The sequence below is a fragment of the Diaphorina citri genome, unplaced genomic scaffold, assembly GCF_000475195.1.
Source record: "Diaphorina citri unplaced genomic scaffold, Diaci psyllid genome assembly version 1.1 scaffold499, whole genome shotgun sequence".
NCBI classification, from domain to species: domain Eukaryota; kingdom Metazoa; phylum Arthropoda; class Insecta; order Hemiptera; family Psyllidae; genus Diaphorina; species Diaphorina citri.
Genome location: NW_007377934.1, coordinates 127,797 through 151,618, shown reverse-complemented (window position 1 = coordinate 151,618; position 23,822 = coordinate 127,797). Strand labels below are relative to the sequence as shown.

General features: G+C 37.7%; 3 protein-coding genes across 3 annotated transcripts; all 3 read right to left on the bottom strand.

Moving 5' to 3' along the window:
- Positions 1-3,076: 3,076 nt before the first annotated feature.
- On the bottom strand, positions 3,077-6,277 carry LOC103509456 (protein rogdi). The gene is made up of 4 exons (XM_026823782.1): positions 5,965-6,277; positions 5,191-5,420; positions 4,257-4,521; positions 3,077-3,199 (listed from the first exon to the last, which is right to left on the bottom strand). Exons 1-4 carry the CDS (start codon positions 6,022-6,024, stop codon positions 3,077-3,079), a joined length of 678 nt encoding a protein of 225 aa, XP_026679583.1. The 5' UTR covers positions 6,025-6,277.
- Positions 6,278-6,411: 134 nt separating this feature from the next.
- Positions 6,412-15,570, bottom strand: LOC103509455. Its single transcript, XM_026823781.1, has 7 exons — positions 15,413-15,570; positions 13,062-13,333; positions 12,422-12,614; positions 11,477-11,624; positions 9,794-9,832; positions 9,082-9,352; positions 6,412-7,005 (listed from the first exon to the last, which is right to left on the bottom strand). Exons 2-7 carry the CDS (start codon positions 13,313-13,315, stop codon positions 6,666-6,668), a joined length of 1,245 nt encoding a protein of 414 aa, XP_026679582.1. The 5' UTR covers positions 13,316-13,333; positions 15,413-15,570; the 3' UTR covers positions 6,412-6,665.
- A 962-nt stretch (positions 15,571-16,532) lies between these two features.
- Positions 16,533-19,211, bottom strand: LOC103509444 (active regulator of SIRT1-like). The gene is made up of 4 exons (XM_008474063.3): positions 18,929-19,211; positions 17,975-18,159; positions 17,295-17,454; positions 16,533-16,645 (listed from the first exon to the last, which is right to left on the bottom strand). Exons 1-3 carry the CDS (start codon positions 18,987-18,989, stop codon positions 17,314-17,316), a joined length of 387 nt encoding a protein of 128 aa, XP_008472285.1. The 5' UTR covers positions 18,990-19,211; the 3' UTR covers positions 16,533-16,645; positions 17,295-17,313.
- Between the last annotated feature and the right edge of the window lie 4,611 nt (positions 19,212-23,822).

Below are 23,822 nucleotides of genomic sequence, written 5' to 3'. Positions count from 1 at the left end.
TACTGGCAGTGAAAATGATGAGAAAAAAGACTCCCTTTTAAGATTGAAAATGTTTGAGTCAACCAGAGAGAACAAGAAGAAAAAGCTCAGAAAACACGCTTTTTTAACTTCAAATCGTGGATCTTTTCGATTATTTAATTACCTACTGTCATTTTATGATTTTTTTTCTTTTATTTATCTACAATTATTAATTTAATAAAATTTTGATAAACCAAGTAATCATTGTATTCCATTCTTAATACGAATTCCGCTAAAATTATGTTTTTCCTAATCGATATCTGTTCTAAATAGAAATTCGTTTTAAACAATAAGTAATTTGCAGGGTTTTTATTCAAAAAAAGCCAAAAGACGACAGTTGCATTTTTGTTGAGTTAAAATGTTCAATCTTTTACCCATGACAATACATTTTTGTTGAATTTCAATTTCTTGTTACCTATTCTACCATGTTTTTCTTTTCCTTGAATTTTTTTGCTTTATTTTCAGCTAACAAAAGGTATGCACCTATTGCTATTAGGAAGGGTTCCCCCCCCCCCCCAAGTGTATCAATAACAGATATTTTTGCCTATGCACATGTCTATGGTATAAATTCACTAAAACCATAACAAAATCGGAATGTAGTTAAATCTAGATTCTACCAACCTATGTACATTGTACACGCTTTGATAAATGTAATTTTTTTTTCATTGTGTCACAACTATCGCCCTACTCACTTGAAAATTACCCTCAAGGCTGAGTGTACCCCGACACTAAACAGAGCTGAAAAATCGCTGGGTATGAAATTTTTAGGTGAAAAATCGTAATTTCCTTGGGAAACAATATGAATTATGATACTTGTATCGGTAGGAATGTATAAAACTTGCATTTGCAACCGGGATTAGAGAATGATAGGAGATTACTTTAGATTTGAATAATTTAAATAAATAAGAAGAGAGAAAACGGCATGGAAGGGGAGCAGTTCTGTTAAGCAACTTTGCGCGTGTTTGGAATCCGGATGGGTGACCATCTGAACCATAACGTAGAATAGAATAGAATATACCTTGTTTATCCTGCCCGAATAGGACTGAAAAGTCCCTTTACCCCAGCAGTCTAAACAAGGTCTCGTATATTTGATGGGTTAAAGAATAATACGTACAACTAACAATTCAGTAAAAAGACCTTGCTTAACTGTGTTAACGTACTGCTTAACGTACTGACTTTTACTGGCCCAATACAAACTGGGTGAGATTTTTATCTAATTTATTTCTAAATCGAAACTTTTTTCAAGTTCTCCCTTCTTTTCATCCAGGTTGCAAAAACTCTTTTAAATAACAAATTGCATTACCTTGTATTCAAGAAAGAGGGACACTTGAAATTTTATCAAATAAAGAATAGATATTTTGTAGCCTTTGGATGAAATTCCCATTCTTTCCTGAATACAAAATGCAAGTGTACACTAAGACTAGTGAGAAATTACATGAAAAAAGATAATATCTTCTAAAAAAAAAAGAACATCACTGAAGAAGTCAAAGAAATCAGTCCTAAAAGAACCCTAGCCTTCATAAGTCTAGAACTCTTTTGGATAAGCATGTTTAAAAGAGTGAGTTAGAAAGAACTCTGACCTTAAGCTAGTAGTCTGACTGTACTGTAAAGTGGGCTTGAACCAGGCTTAACAATCGTTAAGCCTGGTTTAAATTAAGCCTCAATTAAACCAGGCTTAACAGGTATACTTTTATAGTATTACCTACTCTAATATAGGTACCTATACCTATCTAATGAATTACACTAAAAGACTAAATTCAATAACATTATTATCAACGTGAAATAAGAAAGATCAAAAAAGAGGTACAAGAATACAAGTTGAATATTTCAAACAGGAATAGACGGGAAAGAAAGGACACGCAGAAATTATGAAAATGACAACTCATAGAGATAATGATAAAAACAGAGAAAGAGGTGGATGAAGAGAGAGAAATTATGATGAAGGGGGACAGGGAGAGTGATGGAAGGGGAGAGAGATATAGGAAGTGAAAGAGAGAGGGAAAAAGGAAGAAAAACTCAGAGATAAAACAGACAGAGAAAGAGAGGAGGGAGAGAATAGTGGGGAAAAAATGACAGAGTGAGAGAGAAAGAAATGGTAAAAAGGAGAAGAAGAGAAACTGATAGTGTTGATGAAAAGAACAAAGAGGAAAAGGATGGAGGAGAAATGGAGAGGAAATTCAGAGATAATGGAGAGAGGAAGGGATCGAGAAAGAAAAAGGAGGGAAAGAGGAGAGGGGAAGATTAAACTGCTTGATAAGGGAAGTAGGAGAGGGAGAGAAACACAAATAATGAAGAGGAGTGAGAGACGGACAGAGAAAAAGAAGAAAAAGAAAGAGGAGAGAGAGAAAAAGAGGGAGAGAGAGAGAAAGAGAAAAGAAAGGGACAGAGAGAGAAGAGAGAAAAAGAATAGAATAAATAGAATATACCTTGTTTATACTACCAGCATATAGGACTGAAAAGTCCCTTTACCCTCGCAGTCTAAACAAGGTCTTATATATTTGATTGGTAATAACATTACATTTTATGGAACAATAATCAAGACCTGTTTAATTTTTTTTTTTTTTTTTTTTTTTAAAGAGGAAAAAGAAGAGAGAGAAAGAGGAGAGGAGTGAAGATATAAAATTATAGATTGCTTGATTACACACTCTACTATCTACACATATTTATTGTATTGAGACACATGCACAGGGGAGGATGCCCAATGTGGGGAGGGTTAAAAAGAAAAGGGTTCCTACTTAAAAAGTTCATAGGAAAAGGTTTTATTATACCTACCCAAAATTAAACTTTATTTTTATACCACTGAAAGAGTATTAAAAAAAAAAAAAAAAAATAATAATAATAATAATTGGAAAAAAGATGAAAGGAAAAAAATAAACCCCACCCGTGCCTAGCCACATTGGGTTTATCATACTTATAATTATAATGTACAAAAATTAACAATTGATAAGCAAAAATAAGTTTATTTATTGTAAATTTGTAGGTACTTGTTATTTAAATCTGGATATTTTGTTCAATTGATATTTATGTTGGTATAATTTTGTTCACTAAAAGTTGGTACTCATATTACCATTATTATCATTACCTGAACATTGCTCAGCTGGTACGCGGCGCAGATCAGCTTGTGACTCTGGATGTAAAAACTGATGGCCAAGTCTTCGGGGAGAGGTGGTGTGAGTGATTTCTGCACAGGAGACAACAGAAAAACATTCGCCCGGAAAAAAAGGTGAAGGTTAAAAACAAATGAGTGAAAAAAGGTAAGTTTCACTTACTTAAATGCTCAAACTGAAAAATTCTTTAAAAAAAGTATGCAGTATAAAAACGGACAATGGTCCTCAATAAGGCAAAACTGGTCCTCAATAAAACCAAGTAAGTGAAGTTACCATAAACCTCCTTTTAAAAAAATCACTGTGAAATACCTACTTAGGGACCAACATTTGTAACAAGGAGTGTTGCATTAAAATCAGTTTGTTGTGAAATGAAGATCATGTTTTCAAATTTATTTCTTCTACCACTGGGAATTTAGGGGCCTTACAAAGACACGTTTAGGAGCTTCAAATGCCTAAAAATTAGAGCATCTAAGCCCCTCCCCATCAATCTCTTAACCCAGAGGGCCCCCTGGCAAAACCTTGCAGAGCCCTCAAAAACTACAGGTTATGGTTATACAGGGTGAACACGAAAAATGTTACCTACAGGGTCATTTCCAATAAAAAATATTCTATAACTTTTTTCGTATCTCACTTAGTTTCCGAAATATTTGCCATTTTGTTTTTTCTTTAAAATACACAACCTTTCCTTAAACCGGCCAATGCCAAAATTTTTTCAGTTGAACATAGAGAAAAATGGTTTTCACCAATGAAATCTGCACAAAATTTCCCTTAAAATAAATAAAACTTAAAACTTACCAAAAGGTAAAAGAACAAAATGGCAAATATCTCCAAAACTAAGCGAGATACGAAAAAAAGTTACTAATATTTTTTATTGGAAATGACCTCAGGAATCTACCGTAGGCTTTTGGTAACGTTTTTCGTGTTCACCCTGTATACAGGGTTAGGCATCAACATGCCTGTCCTGGTGCAGCACACTAAAGAAATAGGAGCCCCTCATATCATGATTTTTTTTTTCTCATGATAGGTATGAGGGGCTCCTATTTCTTTAGTATGCTGCACCGAAACAGGCATATCCACACCTAACCCTGTACATAACCACGACCATAGAAGCCACTGTCGTCTTCTTCTTACCATGTTTCGACTCTTCATCAGATCATCAATTGTTCGCTTCCTTGGTACAATCAAACTGGTTCGTCCCCGTTGGAGGCAGTTCAATATGTTGTCCAACGTATGCAGCACCTCCTCAGAGCTTTTGAATTGGTACCCGTCATCGACATTGTCAATATGGTAGAGGGCAAATTGTAAATGATTGCCCGCGTCTTGAATCTGATGAAGTTTCCACGGGTGCTCTTTCAATATTGAGGTCTTGTATGTCTGAGTTTGATGCTGATGGTGCCTGAAAATAATTAAATTTATTTGAAATTTAAGGACTCACTCAGCTTGAATTTTTTTAAGGACTCCCACAGCTTAGATTTTTTAAGGTTTACCACAGCCTGGATTTTTTTTAAGGACTCACTCAGCCTGAATTTTTTAAGGACTCACTCAGCCTTAAAAAATAAAAAAAAAAAAATAAAAATAAAAAACAGCCTGGGTTCCACAATGCTAGTTATTTTGAAAGGTAGTACACCTTTCTTGTCAGTCATAGGTCATCACTCGAGTTCAGTTCCTATCTAGGGCAAACATTAACCTAAGAAGATGAGTTTTGTTTTTGGACTTGTTAACTTTCTCTTATAATGTCCTGATACTCCTATTTCTGATTTTGAAATGGCACAGCCTTTATTATTACAGTCTCCTCTATCAATTCTCTTTAAATATATATATAAAAAAATCTAGATGAATGTGAGGAACATTGTTTACTAGGTACCTTCCTTACCTATGTATCTTCAGATGTATATCAGCAAATGATATACTATCTTTTAAAGTCAATATTTAAGGGTATTTGAGTGAAATTTCGAGTGTATGGCCGCCATACACGCCTTATATGGACGCTACGCCACTGTCCCTCTATCAATCCTCTTGAAAAATCTAAATGAATGTGCAGAACATTGTTTAATACCTTCCTTACCTATGTATCTTCAGATGTATATCAGCAAATGATATACTATCCCCGTTTAAATTGACAATTGTCTTCAGTGTGTCCTGAGATGAGGCCAGAATGATCTTATCTGACTTGTATGGGCCTTCATTTCCAAATAATGTCAATGGAAACCTCCTGGAGCATTCTACGAGAATGGTTTGAAGTTGTTTGAGAATGATGTGAACTTCCTTGTTGATGACCCATTCAAATTCCTTTTGCTGAAAATGCAATCAGTATTTAGCTTAGCAACATAGTTGAAATTAGCAAGGTGTAGGTACTTACATAAATACACCTTGCTAATTTCAACTTCACTTGGACTTGAACCACCAACCTCCAGATCTCAAATCCACTAAGCTAACTATTACAAGTTTGGTTACATAACAATTTAAGATATTAGGCCTAATTTTCTACCAGTACGTCTGGAACCAATTCCATCCCTTAGAGTGATAACAGGATATTGAGCTTAGCACTGTTATAATTCCTTTAAAGTTGACTGATACTGAATGGTTAGATGCTTTTGTTTTTCATTTAACTGTCCAATTTTGTCTTTAGTTTGCCTATTTTTTTTCTGGATTTTACTTGATGTTAATCACATAAAGCAGTTTTCTTCATTTTTTGGGCATCCGAGAATCCATAGGGTTTAGGTACCTCAGAATTTTCCATGATTCACTGAACTACTTGTTTCCCCTGCTCCCAAATAAGAGGGAGGTAAATTTTAAAAGGGAAAGCAGAAAGTTATGAAATGAAAACTGGGTTACCTACCAGACAGAGGGCCTCCTCCTTCTCAACTTCAGTCATGATGTGTTCTTGTGGGTGTTTCATGATTTATTGATTAAAAACTACAAAATAAAACACGTACAGGAACTAAAATTAATTATTGTCTAATCACGGGACAAACCCTTTCCGCAAATAAAAGCGACAGGGATCAGGGATCTGCAAATATTTCAAATTTGCAATTTTTTTTATCACTTTCCTTTCTTTTTTTTATCAGCAAAATCCGTTACATCTGTGAAGATAGCAATGGATTTTTTTCTCGCGCTGTGAATGGTGGCTGTCTTCACAGCAGTGCCTAAGCTGTAAGGCGCGTTTACACGATCGAGTAAAAAAAAAAGGCACTCGTCCATTGAAACTGAAATAATAATAAATTAATATTATACCTACATAGAATATAGATAGGTACCTAGGTAGGTATTTTTTACTTTTTGCTTTTCTGCTTGCTCCTCAAATTAAGGTAGATACATAATGATAGAAAGAACTGTAACAATGAAGTTTTATCGTCCAGAAATCAAAGAGAGAAAGAAAAACGAGGATCGGCTATGATCAGGATAAAATTCGCTTAGTTCGCTCCGGTCGGGAATCGAACCCGCGACCCAGCCCTTACAGGGGACTCACTAGGTCGATTCCTCCTTCTTTTTCTTCTTCTTCTTCCCTCGTATTTTGTGACGTTTCACATCATCTACCCGTCAGCATCCAGTCAGCAAATTCTCAACATCTTTTAGTACCGAACGAAAAATCTTCTCCGCCTCTTCCGTCCCATCCAGAGTCACAATCCCTTCAGTCCTCAGGGCCGCAATTTCGGCGCTATGCTTCAAATAGGCCGGCCACACGGCCTGGTCGAAATAGCCGGGCTTATCGGGGTGTAAATAGAAGCGGGCTTCGCGTCTACTTTTGGCGACGTTGTAGGGAAGGGAGAAATCATATTTGAGCCTACAGAGAGCTAGTAGGCGGGGTTCATTAAATAGGAGAAAGCCGTCCAGGATGAGAATTTGATCGCGCGCTGAGAGGTGAGGGTTACGGGTGAACCTGGAAGGACGAAAAATAGTAATAATACCTAATAATATTATTTTTATTATTATGATGATGATTATTATTATTATTATTATTATTATTATTATTATTTTAAGGAGTTTACGAGGGTTTCCCCCCATTTTTACAACAACAAAAAATGCAAAAAATAATACGAAAGGACACATTAAATTAATAATAAAATAAAACAAAATTAATGAGAATTGAAAAAATTTCGAATCTCAGGCTACAATGAAATAGATCAAGGCCCGCACTGCTGGCCTGATTTCCGATCTTCACCATATACGATGAAGTGGAGAGTGTTCACCAATATTTTTTCCTCATTCTTTTTTAAGTGCAAAGGTATCATTTGATCTTGTTGTTCTTCCTTGGATTTTGAAATTTATTTTGCTTAGAATCTCTGGAGCGTACATGTAATTTCTTAACACTTATATGTATTCGGAGAAAGAAATGAGATTTGTTGCTGTTGATCTGTTCTTCATAAAGCCATGTTGGTGGTCTACTATATGGCTGTCGACAGTAAAGGATATTATGAAACATGGGATATTTTAGGTTTTCAAAAAGTCTGAGTACAACGGAACTAATGCAGATTGGTCGGTAGTTTTTTACGTCATCTTTTCACCGGATTTAAATATTGGTGAAATATATGAGGTTTTCCACCTGGTAGGGAATACACCTGTATCAATAGATCTCTGAAATATGAGGGCGAGGGGAGGGGTGAGTGAGTCCGCACATGTTATGAACAAATTAATAAAATGTATAGGTAGGTAAGTAGGTATACATACAAGAAGTTCGATATTATTTTAGGTTTTAGGTAGGTGAAAACCCAGGGAACCGCTTTCGCATTAGTACGGATTTACGGAATCGCTTTCGAAGTATAGGTACCTATGTATTTCAAAGTTTACCTATCTACTTTTACCTAATACGCGAAAACGATTTCGAGAGTATATGCCTACCTGATACCTATTTTTTCCTTATCCTATAGGAAGGAAAGTTATGTAATCGACAAGAAAAAAATATTTCTTTTTTCCTTTTAAGAGGTTTGACAGAGGGGAATCAGTACCTAAATGTACATAGGTATAAAGAGGGAACTGTAACTGCTATGGTCTTATCGTCCCGAAATCGAAGAGAGAAGGAAGACAGGATAGGAAAAAGCCAGCTATCAGGGCCTCTTACACTAGATAAAATTGGATTTCAGAATAATAATCCAAAACACCATTTTTTACTTTCCTTATCCTATAGGAAGGAAAGTAATGTAATCGGGTCAAATTTTCGATGGTCAGTTTTTAGTGTCAAAACACGTTTTGAGGTCCCTAGAGCCTAAATCCAAAGTTTCAGCCATTGGTCCGTGTGTCTGTCTGTAAACAAAATATCTCGAGAACGGTAAGGTCGGTAAGAGCTAGAGACTTAAAATTTGGTATGTAGATGTCAAATGTGACAAGGATGCGACACGAAACTTTTGGTTAAGATCGGTGCATTGGTTGGCGGCATTTTACAGCTTTTTGGCGGTTTTTGGTCTAGTTTAACAATATCTCGGGAACGGTATGAGCTAGAGAGTTGAAATTTGGTATGTAGTTCACAAATGTGACAAGAATGTAACAGAAAACGTTTAATTGAGACAGGTGCTGCGGTTGGCGGCATTTTGACCGCTTTTGGACGGATTTCGACCGGTTTTTGGCGGTTTTCAGCTACACCGACTAAACGGTTAGAGATATGGTAAAAGTTAGGGTAAAATAATACTCAAATAAGCATCATTCAATAGGATAAGGAAAGTCGTGTGATGTTCACACCAGATTTTTACGTAAAGCTAAATCAAAATTTTGAAGGTGTGCCTTCAAAATCAAGCCCCCCCAAAAATTTAGGCAAGAACCGCCTATGGTTAGGTATACCTGCTCCGGCCAAAATTTTCGACATATTCCATAGACCTACGCTACGTAGGTACTCCATAACGTACTAATTTTTATATCCGGGTAGAATCGGGATAAAATCCGGGTACAGGATCGGATAATTCGATCCTACCTATCCTCTTTTCTACCCGGATAGAAATTCCATTTTGGTTACTAGGGTACTTACCGATCAATAACCTTCAGAGCGTCACCCAAATACCGATCGAAATCCACACACTTGACCTGTTCATAATCATGATGGCCGATAGCCGTCAAATAATCCATGCGCCCTTTGTCGGCCCAAAAGTACCTGTCCTGGAGCAGAATCGTCACTACTCCGGCCGGAAAATGGGCCGCCAATTTGGCGGCCAGTGTGGATTTGCCGCCGCACGTAACGCCGGAGAGGCCGATAATGAGGTAGTTTGGTGGCATTTGAGCGGTGCCGTGATGGTCGGTTCCTTAGCGAGTGGTCTGAAAATTTTCCGGTGAAAAATTACCAAAAAATTTCAAGGGTAAAATAATAATAATACTAATAATAATAATGATAGTAATAATAATAATAATGATAATAATAATAATAATAATAATAATAAAAACTACAGTCCCTATGTAAGTTGAAAATTCGAGCCTAGTTAGCTAGGAGGGTAGAGCGTCTGTCTTGTAAGCACCAAGGTCGAGGGTTGAATTCCCGATTGGAGCGAACTTCATCCTAAACAGCTAACGTTCGTTCTCGGAACGGCTGGCTTTCTTCTATCCTTTCCTCCTCCTTTGGTTTCGGGACGATGAAACCCCTTAGCTTTTACGATTCCCTCCATTGAAAATCTTTTTTAAAAAAAGTCTGTTATCGAAAAAAAGTGAAGAAAAAAAAAAAAGAGGAAGATTTACTTACATGAATTTACCAGCAGTCGGAACAAAATGAACAGCAATAGTAATTAGAACTGAAAATCACTTGAACTTGACAAACTATCAGACAATCAGACTGAAAGCAGGAACAACGCGATACTAGTGTACAACATATAGGTACCCTCCTATACTAAAACATCAGAATTAGGTATTGTTATCGCAGTGTTCGGCAAAATAATGCATACCTACCGTAATATAAGGTAAGATTGCACCAAGCTAGGTACCCTAAGATAAGAAACTACATGTTTTTTATGATCCTCGTTCTCTTCTTAATCCGTTTCTTTTTAGTTTACAATTTTTACTTAACAACCAAGCAAGATATTTTAAAAATTCTGTCAGCATGTCATTTTTTTTTACCATTGGTGCAATGTTTTCACCAATCAGTGAATTTTTGTGGGTAGGTAATCTTATACATATAATCGTTGGTGCAAAGTTACCAAATATAATCGATTTTTATGACCTTGAATTTATAGTTAGAGTCCCAGCCATTAGATAATTTCCGAATATTTCGTGTTTTCCATTAGTTTTTTATTTTTAATTTTTTTTTCTACCAGACCGATTTTGATAATCTATAGCTTCCCAGGTGCAGAACTACATGCTCTAAATAACTAAGTGTATATCTTTGCATCAGCGTTTTATTTAATACGCTTTTATAGCAATTATTTTTTCTGGTGCAACATTGCACCAAAGTTTGTCAAAGAAAATTGGCTCTAGGGTAATACTTGAGACCCAATATCGTTCCAAAAATGCCTCTAAATCCCTTTGGCTACAATTTGAACGTATCCAGAACATTCTGTGGTCATTTGCTCCAGAGTTATGCCAAATTTACTAAAACAAAGTGAAAATCTGGTGCAAAGTTACCCCATTTTACGGTAGTCCTTTATTTTCAACTTAGAAGTCCCATTCCCTCCATGTTTATATAATGTTGGTTTATCCCACATCGTGTTTCCTGCTGAGGACAGCAATTTCTTATCAAACCAAGTCGGTACGATAGAGTATATTATTCTCATTACTAATCAAAATGATAAGAAATAGGGCCTACACATCACAATCCGAAGTTCAATCCTAATATTCGATTCGATTCCCGCCCAGGGCGAACTTTATTCTCAAGAGACAAGGTTCGTTCTTGGAACGGCTGACTTTCTCCTGTCCTTCTTTGTTACAGTTCCCTCTATTAAACCTTTTAAAAAAATCAGTAGGTAAAAATCATCGGGATTTCTGTAAATAGGTGCCTACTTAAATGTAAAAAATTAAACAACTTATAATACTAAGAGAACAAAACATTAAACCTTCATTTGTTTCAATTTAAAGACACAAATAATGGACGGATGAAAAAATTCATAGGGGCTTTTCGGCAGCAGAAAGGAACCGCAGTATGGTGATAGGTTGAAGCGTGCATATGCAAAGCGTGGAAATAGATTGGAAACCATTTGAATAGTAAAAATATGGCCAAAATGGGTTATTTCACCCGCTTGGCGAAAAATTCAAAAAGGAAAAAAAAAAAAAAAAAAAAACATTGAATAAAATTCGATTAACCAAATTAATTTATAAAGTTCAAGTTCAAGGAGTCTAAACAAGGTCTTATTTGTATTTGGAACGTACTCTTGAATTATTCTTTCCCCTTCTTTGTGATCAAGTGATCATAAGCGTATTCTTAATCCTCTCTTTCCATTTTCATCATCTTTCTTTCAACGCATTCTCAACATCCGTCAGTACTCTTTGGAAAATCACCTCTGCATCTTCAGTACCATCCAGTGTGACAATCCCATGTTCAGTCCTCAGGGCCTTGATTTCGGCGCTATGTTTCAAGTATGCCGGCCAAGCCACCTGGTCAAAATTAAATTAGATTGAAGTAATTCTAATTGTGTAAAGCATAAATCTTCTTCTTTTTTTCCTTTTCCATTGTACAGACGGGATCGGCGTTTTTCGTCATCCCCTCAATCAGCCTTAACTAGAATAGAATATATCCTGTTTATCCTGCTTCCGAGAACGAACATTATCCCATCAGGATAAAATCCGCCCCGGGCGGGAATCGAACCCGCGGCCTAGCGCTTAAAATATTTCTTTAGTTCTAGTTTTCTCTCTAGTTCTTTAGTTAGGGTACAGACGGGATCGGCGTTTTTCGTCATCCCCTCAATCAGCCTTAACTAGAATAGAATATATCCTGTTTATCCTGCCAGAATGAGACTGAAAAGTCCCTTTACTCTCGCAGTCTAAACAAGGTCTTATTTAATTGGTACAAAATAGGTGTAAATTTTATGGGCTGACATTTGGTTTTGGCTACAAGTTTTACGAGTAGATGCCCTTCGCATTCAACCTTCGCTATTTCTTTAGCAAGGGAAATTCAGGCTGGTATATTCCCTGTTTAAAGTACCCCAGCCAGACATCGTTCCTCGCTTATTCTTATTACTCTATTACGCTAAACTGAATTTTGTGACGTGACTTGGATTGGAATCACCAACCTCCAGATTCAAAGTTCGCTAGATAGATTCTGTTCGTTTTTGGGAATATTACCTACATTTTGTGTCTAGTTCGATTCCCGCCCGGGGCGGAGTTTCTCCTAAACAGATAAGATAGTAGCATTTAAGTATGTTTCACTTCAAAATGCGGTGTTGCCAACTCACCTGGTCGAAATAGCCGGGCACATCAGGAGGCTCATACACCCGGGTTTCCCGCCTACGTTTGGCAACCTCGTAGGGAAGGGAGAAATCGTATTTGAGCGTACAGAGAGCTAGTAGGCGGGGTTCGTTAAATAGGAGAAAGCCGTCCAGGATGAGAATTTGGTCGCGCGCTGAGAGGTGAGGGTTACGGGTGAATCTGAAACGAAAGAGCAAATGGAATAAGGTTTGTTTAAGGTTTTTTAAAGATGAGTGTTTCACCGCCGTTCTTATTTTGTAGCAATGAAACAACTGCTACATTAGACGCATGTGGTCTGTGTCGTCTTTTTTTTTTTTTTTTTTTTTTTTTTTTTTTTTTAGGAAAGGAAAAGATTTTAGAGGCGGAAACAAGAATCTCTAAAATTCGTCAGCCTCTCAATCATACCTAGCTAAGGTGATTTGCCATTTGGTTTTGGCTACAAAAAATTCATGAGTGGATGCGCTTTTCACTCAACCTTTTTATTCAACCTTGGCTATTTCTTTAACAAGGGAAATTTCAGGCTGGTATTCTCCCTGTTTAAAGTCCCTTAAAGTAACAAAATTAATTCCATTGAATTCAAATTGGAATTGTGAATATCATTTGTAGTGAAACTGAAAGCGATCTTACCTCTCAATAATCGCCTGCACATCCGCATAATACCGCTCGATATCCAAGCTCTCAATCTTATCGAAATCATAATGATCGATCTGCGGCAAATAATCGAGCCGACTCAAATCGTCCACCCAGAAATAATTGTCCAGTCCTGCCAATGTGACGGCGCCGGGCGGAAAATGGGCCGCCAATTTGGCCGCCAACGTGGATTTGCCGCCACACGTGACGCCGGAGAGGCCGATAATGAGGTAGTTTTTGCGTGACGACATGACGGTGGGAACGTGGGTCTGAGGAAAGTGAAGGAAAAATGGACTGGTCAAGTGATAACATGAATTTGGTCACAAATGTTGCGCTTTTTTACTTTCCTTATCCTAAGTATAGGAAGGAAAGTAATGTAATTAACTAATTATGTTAGGTTATGAAGGAGGTACAGAGCCTTTTATAAAAAAAAACGAACAGATAAACCAAATTTAGTGAAGTAACCCTTAATAAAATAGCAATGTTTCAAGTCCCCCGATTTTTATTTCTTGAATGTATTTTCACATAAATTTAAAGCTCTGTCCAAAAACATAATCGACGGACGTCAATGGAGCAGTTGCAAATGGGAAAATATTATTAATAACGTGAATTCTCTTTGATCTAATGAATAGAGCTGGAAAGAACCCTCCCATGTTACTAGCGACATGATAAAATTAGGTAAGGTATCATCAACACTCTCCACAGCTGCTGAAATGACCATAGGTCTTGTTCCGAATGAATAAGCTACTTTGATTGCCGGAATACAACAACTCTACCCTATAAAAGGTTAAGGGCCCTTTTCTTTAAGGAACTTTTGATTTTGCCCTATTTCACAAATGTTTTGAAAGACTCTAGCTTGCTAAGCCAAGTGAACAATCTAATTTGTTTACGAGGCTTTAGAACAAGGTTAAGAAAATGATAATTATTAGCCCTGCCAGTTAATTAGAGTTGAGATTTATTAAACATTCACCTCTTGGACTTGAATGACTAGTCAGTTCTCAACTATTTCAACAATTGCTATATTTTCCTATGGTCTCTCCCATGTATTATTACATCATAACTTTTGTATAGAGTGAACTGTTAAGTTCTTTCTGGGGAAAACCCCCTAAACAGTCTAACCAATCTAATATGTTTCAGATCATAAATGGATGGTCATAGCTTTACGTATAAAAAACTCGAATCGTATAATCTGGAAGGCGTTGATTACGCTTGATATTGATTACCTTTTTGATTGGTGATTGATTGGAACGGAAAGGTGGAGCCAATCTTGCGTGCACCATATATTGCTTCAATCTTCTAATGTCGAATAATGTATGAGGCAGGTTCGAGATGGAGATAAGTGATTTATAATATTTATTTCAATACTGGAAATGCATAGCACGGAACTAAAACTAATTGAGGACATAATATCAGAGAATTCCAGATTCCAGGAAGGAACAAGCAAACAACACGAGTATGAACGACCATATAGGAACTTGATATTGAAAGTATGGATCTAAAGCTGGGTCCACACATAGTCGAAGATCGTCGATCGACGAGGTGAAATGGAGGAGTTGCAATTGGGAAAATATTTTTAACAAAAGCTCGATTCCTACGTAAAAAGTTGTGAAAAATTCAAATCTGAGGTCAAAACTCCGAAAAAGTAACTTTCAAAGGTCGAGCAAAAAAAAAAAAAAAAAAAAAAAAAAAACATTGAATAAAATTCGATTAACCAAATTAATTTATAAAGTTCAAGTTCAAGGAGTCTAAACAAGGTCTTATTTGTATTTGGAACGTACTCTTGAATTATTCTTTCCCCTTCTTTGTGATCAAGTGATCATAAGCGTATTCTTAATCCTCTCTTTCCATTTTCATCATCTTTCTTTCAACGCATTCTCAACATCCGTCAGTACTCTTTGGAAAATCACCTCTGCATCTTCAGTACCATCCAGTGTGACAATCCCATGTTCAGTCCTCAGGGCCTTGATTTCGGCGCTATGTTTCAAGTATGCCGGCCAAGCCACCTGGTCAAAATTAAATTAGATTGAAGTAATTCTAATTGTGTAAAGCATAAATCTTCTTCTTTTTTTCCTTTTCCATTGTACAGACGGGAAGTCGTAGAAGAAAAAGAAAAATTCCGTTGGTCCTCATTTTTCTGCTCTATGACTTTGAAACATCACCCAAGTAAGCGCAACTGATCTATTGACGAGGTGAATCTATGTTATCGAGGCATCGAGGCAGTGTGGACGGTTTCAGTCGACATCGATCGAGTCCATCGACGGCCGTCGACTAAGTGTGGACACAGCTTGAAGTACTTAAAGCTAAAAAAAAAAAAAAATATTGTAAACAAGCAAGACCCAAATACCTACCTGAAACTCAGCTGTGGGGACTTTCGAAACAAATACACACACGCTCACTACATCACAAATTGTTAGCGTAGCAATCGCAAGTTGATAAATATGAACCAACGATTCCGTTATCAGACCAAGAGTCTTATCAAAATCACCATTTAGAATAGAATATACCTATCTCCTTTATAGCTTTATACGTACAGCTAGGATGAGACATTAACTACCTACCTGATCTAATCTCAATTTTTGATTTGATTTTCCAACAATAGATCAGTTGCGCTTACTTGGGTCATGTTTCTAAGTCATAGAGCAGGAGAGGACCAACGGAATTTTTCTTTTTCTTCTACGACTTCTAGAGATAAATCGATTTAAAAAATACCGGTAAATCGTGAAGTCACGGCATACGCTCCCGTAGTCAATGACGTCATAAGTCATGACTCCCGCTTCGTTTGTTTGTGCGCAAGCGTTTCTGCGCAGTTTGGCGTGAAATCTGACGTCACAACTCTTTGAACTTTATTAATTCGACCATTTATTAATAATTTTTACCCATTTGCAACTGCTCCATTAAAGAGCAATATTTGCTACCTCATCAACTAATGATTCCTTATCACTACTGATAACAAACAAATTTTCGGTGTAATTTAACAATATCTCGGGAACGGTATAAGATAGAGACTTGAAATTTGATATGTAGTTCACAAATGTGACAAGGATGCAGCACAAAGCGTTTGGTTGAGATGGTTGCTGCGCTTGGCGGTATTTTGACCGCTTTTGGACAGATTTCGACCGTTTTTCGGCGGTTTTCAGCTATAGCGACAAAACGGTTAGAGATATTGTAAAAGTTAGGGTAAAAGAACACTCAAATAAGCATCATTCAACAGGATAAGGAAAGTCGTGTGATGTTCACACCAGATTTTTGTATAGGCAGTGATGTAAAAGGTACTGAAAAGAAAAGCAATCAACTCACCTAAAAACCAATTTGTATGTCGGATTCAAACGCAGTACAAATTATACCAGGTGAACGCGTACAGACATCCAATCAGGCCGGAGATGAGAGCACACGGTATAATCAGCGCATACTGGATGGGCGGAAAATAGTACCGGATATCCAAGATGGCGGTGTCTGGTTCTATAAACGGGGTGGCAAATACCCAGAGGGTGTAGTAGAGAAAACAGATGCAGGTGAAAGCGAGGATTAGCTTCCCGATGGTACTGTCTTCAAGCATTGAGTAAATAAGTGAGAAGTTGAATCTGAAATAAGCAGTGGAATAATGCCAAGTGTGAAATCGAGGATTAGCTTGCCTACGGTTACTGTCTTCTAGCATTGAGTAATTAGAAGTTGAATCTGAAATAAGCAGTGGAAAAATACCAGGTGAAACTGAGGATTAGCTTGCCCAAGGTATTGTCTTTGAGCATTGGATGGAAAGAAGTTAAAGGGTAAATCTGAAATAAGCAGTTGAAAAATACCTAATTAAGTCTCAAGGAGTGAGCAAACTACCTATTGGTTTCAAGCATCAATTCCAAAGATCTGATTCCAAAGATCGGAAACTGAAAAACTATAAAACATGAAGGCCAGTACAAGAAAAGGAGCTTGAAAGTGGAAGATCAATTTTCATACAAAGATATTTTTGTAGATCATATTAAAAAAAAAAAAAAAAAAAAAAAACAATTTTTATAAAAAAAAATTTTTTTAAAAAAAATAAAAAAAAAAAAAAAAAAAAAAAAAAACGAAGATATATTAAAGATACCTTTTTTTACCATCAGCACCCAAATTTTTACAGCCCCACTCAGGCAAGATAAGGTTAACATGAGGAGTCAAGTAGCTTTTTGGCTGATAAAACCTCAGTGGTTATAAAGTGACATTGAACCCATCAAAAAAAAAGGTTCTTTATGTACTTACTAAGTGAATAAAAAGGTGTCTATGTTCCAAGTTCTGCAGCAAGTCGTGCGAAGTCTTCCTCGGTAAATACAGATCCTTTGCTTTCCTTCTTCTTGTCTTTCTTGTTCTTCTTTTCACTCTTCTTAGTCACTACTCTCTTCTGAGTGAGTTGGTTGAGCAACTGAAAAGAAAAACAAATTAGAGAGAAAATAAAGAACAAACAAAAGTAAAGGGACTTTTCAGTACTATTGGAGCAGTATAAATAAGCAATATTATATGGGAGCAGTATAAATAAGCAATATTTTATCGGAGCAGTATAAATAAGCAATTATTGTGTGCAAAAAAAGCAAGTGCTATATGGAATAGTGTTCTCTCACACCTTTAATTTTAGCACCAGGTCTCTCAAACTTTCTAGAGAGATTTGATAATTTATGAGGATGAGCAACCTCCAAGGCCAAGTGGGTACCAAACATGAATGCAAAACAGAGCCAAAAATGTCCATTCTAAAGAAAAAGGCTGAAAACATTACTATTAAGTATGAATGATGAAAACAGTGAAGTTGTGTATGGTTGTGTGCCTACTGCCTTTCCTAGGGTACCCAGTTGGCTACAGATTCTTTTTTTTCTGCAGGCCATTAAAAAGAAAAAGAAAAAAAAAAACTTTGACAAAGGCAATGTTACATTTTCTCTTCAAAAACTTACATCAACAGATCTTTTTGCTCGAATAGGTTTATCCGATTTCAGAAGCAACCTCACTTTCTTCTGAACATCCACTTGACTTTTCTGTGCAATGCTTTGCTTGAGTTTTTCAATTTGAAGCGGAACAGCCTTTCTCACGTCTCCAGCATTTCTTTTGGTTTTCTTTGTGTATTTGATTTGTTGGTGTTCTGTAATAAAAGAATGTTAGACAGAACATTTTTCTGTTGAATGCCAGGTTGTGGGTTTGATTCCTGCTAAGGGCAAACTTTATGCTAAACATAAATGTTTGTTCAGAGAACAGCTGGCTTTCTCCAATCCTTCCCTCTTTGATTTCAAGATGTTAAAAACTCCATTGTTACAGTTCCGTCTATAAAACATCTTCATATACCTACCCTTACCCATTAGTATGTTACTCCATACTTCTAATGTACTTTAGACTTAAATCTTCCTGCTGTTGTTGCATTGGTGTAGCTGCACAGAGGGAGGTTGATGGTCTCTAGCCAAGATTACTTGGCCTGTCCCAAAGTCAACCATCATGAGGACCTGTAATTTTCCTTTTGAAACACAAACCCAAAAAGCCCAATCAGAGGCTTAGGTGTGGGGCAAACAGCCCTAAGGGATGGGTTAAGATTCTACGAATCTTGAAGCATGATAAACCCTTTGTAACCTCCAGCCTAGCCAGGCTGGTTAGGGTTTGGCTGCTCTGATCCCTATTTGATAGTCCCACAGCAAATCAGTGGTCTGCTCCCTGTTTAAGGTCCCTCAGACAGCCCTCAACTAAATATTAGTTGATTCTGTGGTAATTATTCAGAAGTCACAACAATGAAAAAAAGCTCCTTTTTTTGTTTAACCTAACCCTATAGGTAATAACACTGGTCACTGCTCCTTAGTGACAGCTCATTTTTGAAGCCAATGACGTGACTTTTGAACAAGTACCAATTCTACATCTAATATTACCTGTCTCGGTGCCTGACTCTTCCAACAACTGCAGGCTTCTTTTCACTAACGCTGTGGACATTATAATTGGTGGAGCATGATACTTGGGAAAACTTCAATAGAAACTTGAACCCCGCTACAGTTTTCACGTTATCTTAAACAAACTGTTAAGTGACTGAACTTTCTGACACAACACGCAATCCAGAGGTACACAGGCAAAAAGCTTTTTAATCAATGGAAAAGGTAAAAAAGCAAAAGAAAAAGCACAGGAAAATTTTCACTTCTTTTTGTCACGGAAATCACGAAAAACGGAAAAATGTGTTGAACTCAAAATTTGAATTTTCCCGCGACACCGCACTGTTTACAAAAAAGAACCGTTCACACGAACAAATTTTCGTCACATCTCGATCCTGTTTTAGGCAGGCTGTTCATTGGAACCATTTTCTTCTTCTTCTTCTTCTTCTTCTTCTTCTTCTTCTTCTTCTTTTTAGTACCTACGAGGCTACCTTTCCTCAAATCGACTTTTTAGCTAAATATGTATCCTTTATTTTACTACTTTGCTCTTCATATCACAGTATAATGTCGCGACGATCTATGAAATCAAAGCGAGAAAGTTTTAGATAACACTTCAGTCGTTATTTTAAGACCGGTTCGTCACCTATGTTAAGCTACGCCGAGCAAGGCCAATAATTGATGGGTGACTTAAACCTTATATTGGGAATAAAGGGAGAACGGGCTCTAATAGTCTTGAGTTTAAATAATCATTACCTACATGAAAGTAAAATCAAATCAAGAATACCTACTGATAAACTGAATATAATGAATATTAAACAAATTAGAGGTAGGTACATAGGTACTGATTTTCTCTAATCACGATCGAATAAACTACGGGCTAAATGATTCCCGGAGGGACGAACCCAGCTTGTTCTTTTCCTTCCCATTTTCCTTACGTCTTTCTCTCCTCAATATCTGTAACACTTTGTCTTGCTCTTCTTCTCCTCTTCTCTATATCTCTCCTTGTCCCCCTTATCTTCTCCTCGTCCTCCTCTTCCTCCTCCTCCTCCTCCGCCTTATCTTCTTCTCCTCCTCCTCCTTTCTGCTTCCTCTAGTCTCTCCTTTCTTCTGTGGCCTTTCTCGTAGGTATTAAGGCATAATTCTTTCCTCTTCTTCTTCTTCTCCTCCTCCTCCTAAGGCCTAATTCTTCTCCTCCTAAGGCCTAATTCTTCCTTCTTCTTCCTTCTCCTTCTCCTCCTCCTCCTCCTCCTCTGAATAAAGGAAAGGATCCTCCGTCTCAATTTGATTGTCCCAAACCTCATCCTCCTCAAGTTTAAGTTGGAAGCTATTACTTAATACTTAAGTCATGTTCCCGGATTTAAACGCCTTTATCCCCCCTCCTTACTCTCTCCTTCCCCCCCCCCTACTCTTCCCCTTCCTTAACACCCTCTTCTTTCTCATCTCTTCCTTTCAACCACTCTCTCTCTCCTTTCCTCCCCTCCTCTGCCTCTCTCTCTCTCCTGTCTTTCTCACTCTCCCCCCCTCTCTTCCTTTTACCAACTCTCACTCATTTCCCCTTTCCCCCTCCTTCCCCTCCCCCTGTTTTCATTTTCCTCCTCCTCCTCCTCCTCCTCTCCCTGTTCCAACCCTTCCAATAAATTTCCTACTCAAACCCTCCCCCACTCTTTTCTCTCCTCACATTGTGTTGGTGATATACAGTGTGTACTTGGACTCGAATGGTCTGTGTAGTAGCACGTCCATCCCGTAGTACCTATGTACCTCATCAGATGGGCGAGAAGAGACACAATACTTCCCCCTTAAGGTGCTGGGTCAACACCGTCAACACGAGAAAACCCGTAAAACGAGTACAAATTTTTGTCTATGGTGGGCATCGAACCCGGGTACCTTGGCATCTTGGCAACAACTGGTCTAACCGTGCGTCCTCTAACCCTCTTTTACTAATGTCATCCTATGTCCGGATTATTACTGTCCGGAACTTTGAGCCACCCTGTATGGCGTATATTAATGCAGTTTATAACTTTGTTACATATTTTTACAATTTTCAAAATATTAGAACTCGGGATGAGGAAAAGAAAGAGGAAGAGGAGGAGGAGAAGGAGGAGGAGGAGGAGGAGGAGGAGGAGAAGGAGAAGGAGGAGAAGGAGAAGGAGGAGAAGGAAGAGAAGAAGGAGAAGGAGGAGGAGGAGAAGAGGAAGTAAGAGCAGTAGGAAGAGAAAAACTTTTTCATAATTCCTCTTTTTCTCTTCTCTCCATCTCTCTCTTCCTTTCCATCCCTCTCTTCATCTCTCTCTCTCTCTCTCTCTAGCATCAGTTCTCTCTTCATTTGGTTTTCAGTCTTATGAAGACCATTTTTTTTTCTTTCCTTTCTAGGAACAATTTCGAAGCCTAGATTAATACCTACGTGGCGTGGGTAGGTATGGTTTCGACGTAAAAACGCCTACCTTCAATTTGATAAAATATCCGAAAATGTGTGGAGTGGAAGTGTTTGAGGTTGGGTGGCCTATCTACCTAGAATTTTCCCTATCAAAGAGGCAACAGTAGTAAATTAATAATGGGGATTCCCGAAACCCGGAAGCGAACAGAGGAGGCAGGATAGGAAACCAGCTGGATTCGAAAATGAACCGGTTTAGGATTGAATCCGCCCCGGGCGGTAATCGAACCCGCGACCTAGCATTTTTTTTTTATTAACATTTATTATAGTGTGCAAACATGGAGAAAAAGAAGAAGAAGGAGAAAAAGAAGAAGAAGGAGGAGGAGAAGAAGAAGAAAAAGAAGGAGAAGAAGGAGAAGAAGAAGGAGAAGAAGAAGAAAGAAGAAGAAGAAGAAGAAGAAAAAGGAATAGCTCCCTCCTAACGGGAATTTAGTTAAAAAATGTTACTACCTAATTTCTGCCTATATTACTGTTATTAGCCTACATCCCCTCCTATCCTACATACCTAAATGAGATAAACTTTTTTTTTGAGTAATTCCTGTCAGTTAAAAAAGGAGAGGGAGAAGGGGGAGTGAAGGGGGAGGGAGGGAACAGGCATATCTCCGTGGAAATTCAAAACATCTGTTTCGGGTTTCACGAAATAAGGGGGAGAAAGAAGAAGAAGAAGAAGAAGAAGAGGGAGGAGGGAGAAGAGGATAACAAAAGAAGAAGATACAGGAAGAAGAAGAAGGGAAAACGCAAGGAGACGGAGAGAAGAAAGGAGAGGGAAAGAGGAAGGGGAATTAAAAGCAGAGAAAGAAGTAGGTAATAAAGGGATCAAGAGAGGAAGAGGAGAAGGTGAGGAAGAGAATTAAGAAGACCGGAGAACGGGAGGGAAGAAACGAGGAGAAAATAAAGATATTAGTAAAAAACAAGATCAAAAAGGAAGGGACAATAGGAAGAGGAGAAGAAGAAGAAGAAGAAAAGGCAGAAGAAGAAGAAGAAGAAAGGAAGAGCAGGATAAGGTTAAGGAGGTGGAATAGAAGGATAACTAGAAAGAGGAGGAGGTGGAGGAGGATAATAAAGGAAGTGAAGAAGCAGGAAATAGAGATATCAGGAAGAAGGAGAGGAAAAGGGAAGGGACAACTAGGAAGAGTAGAGGGGGAAGAAACGAAGAGGGTGAGGAGGAGGAAAAGGAGGAGAAGAAGAAGGAAGAGAAAGGAGATGAAGAGAAGGAAGACGAAGAGAGAAGGAAAAGAAGAAGTAGGAGGAGAAGGAGGAGGAGGAGAGAGAAGAGGAGGAAGAGAAGGAAGAGGAGGAGGAGGAGGAAAAAGGAAGGGCGCGAAAACTTAAATCGAGCGAAAACAATTTACCAACTGTCATTTTAAATTTCAACTCATTTTTTTCCTCCCAAGTTTTTTAAAGTTTGGGTCTTTTTTGAACTTGTTTTTTTTTTCTCTCTCTCTCGCTCTTCTGCTTTTTCCATAGTAAAAAAAAAAAAAAAAAACTCGGGCGTAAGGGTGTTCAAGGGTACCTACATCTTAACTTGAGTTTCCCTAATTTATACCTTGTTCCTTGTTAAACATTACATAACTTTTCCTTCGCCTCCTCCTCCTCCTCCCCTTCTTCTTCTACACCTTATTCTTCTTTTTCATCTCCTTCGTCTTTATTATGTTTTTGTTTTGTGTCATTTGCCCTAATTATGTCTTTTCCTTTTCTTGTTGACACGAAAGCAGTAACAGTTTCTGCTCCTTCCTTTTCATGGACTTTTTCTTTTTATTATTATTCGTAGGACCAGGTAGGTATACTACTAGGTACTCTACTACTGAGTGTCCTGTGTAGATTTTTTTCTTTTTTTTTTTTTTAAGGAACTGTAACCTGTAACAGCAGAGGTCTCATCGTCCCAAAATCGAAGAGAGAAGGAAGCCAGGATAGAAGAAAGCCAGCCGTTCCGAGAACGAACCTTATCTATTCTGTTTAGGATAAAATCCATCCCCGGGTGGGAATCGAACAGACGACCTAGCGCTTACAAGGCAGTCGTGTTACCCTTCAAGCTATCTAGGCTGACTGTCCGCCAGTCATTTTTTGACTATTTTTTCTAAAAATATGTAAAAAAAAAAAAAAAAAAACTACCTAATAAAAAATATAGGTACCTACCTAAAAATTGTCCCATGGATTCATGAAACAAAAAAACAAACAAAAACGGCCTAATCTCTCGTTAGATTGAAAACAAAGCCCCCATGTTATTGTCAATCCTACAAACGTTTTTAGGAAGGAAGGAGGTAGAGACATAATACAGGAATTATCGGGGTAGGAGGTACCTACCTAGTTAGGAAGGAGGTATTAGGGAGGTAGTAGTTAGGAGAGATAAAGTAGGGAGGTAGGAGGGATAAAGGGTAGGCATATTAGGGAGTTAGGAGGGGTAAGGTACTAAGGTAGTTAGGTATTTATGTATACCTATTATTGGTGATTGATGAATGAGGAGGTTTC

Bases quoted from the DNA above. Each gene is read 5' to 3' on its own strand.
- LOC103509444 (XM_008474063.3), bottom strand. From the start codon at position 18,989: ATGTCCACAGCGTTAGTGAAAAGAAGCCTGCAGTTGTTGGAAGAGTCA. The intron at 18,160-18,928 runs GTAATATTAGAT...CTTTTATTACAG, and splicing joins AGAGTCAGGCACCGAGACAG to AACACCAACAAATCAAATAC. The intron at 17,455-17,974 runs GTAAGTTTTTGA...TTTTCTTTTCAG, and splicing joins GAGCAAAAAGATCTGTTGAT to TTGCTCAACCAACTCACTCA.
- LOC103509456 (XM_026823782.1), bottom strand. From the start codon at position 6,024: ATGAAACACCCACAAGAACACATCATGACTGAAGTTGAGAAGGAGGAG. The intron at 5,421-5,964 runs GTAGGTAACCCA...TTGCATTTTCAG, and splicing joins AGGAGGAGGCCCTCTGTCTG to CAAAAGGAATTTGAATGGGT. The intron at 3,200-4,256 runs GTAAGAAGAAGA...TCTCCTGTGCAG, and splicing joins TGATGAAGAGTCGAAACATG to AAATCACTCACACCACCTCT.
- LOC103509455 (XM_026823781.1), bottom strand. From the start codon at position 13,315: ATGTCGTCACGCAAAAACTACCTCATTATCGGCCTCTCCGGCGTCACG. The intron at 9,833-11,476 runs GATGAAAATGGA...AGTGATTTTCAG, and splicing joins GAATGCGTTGAAAGAAAGAT to TTCTAATTACTATTGCTGTT. The intron at 9,353-9,793 runs GTAAATTCATGT...CCACTCGCTAAG, and splicing joins TCATTTTGTTCCGACTGCTG to GAACCGACCATCACGGCACC.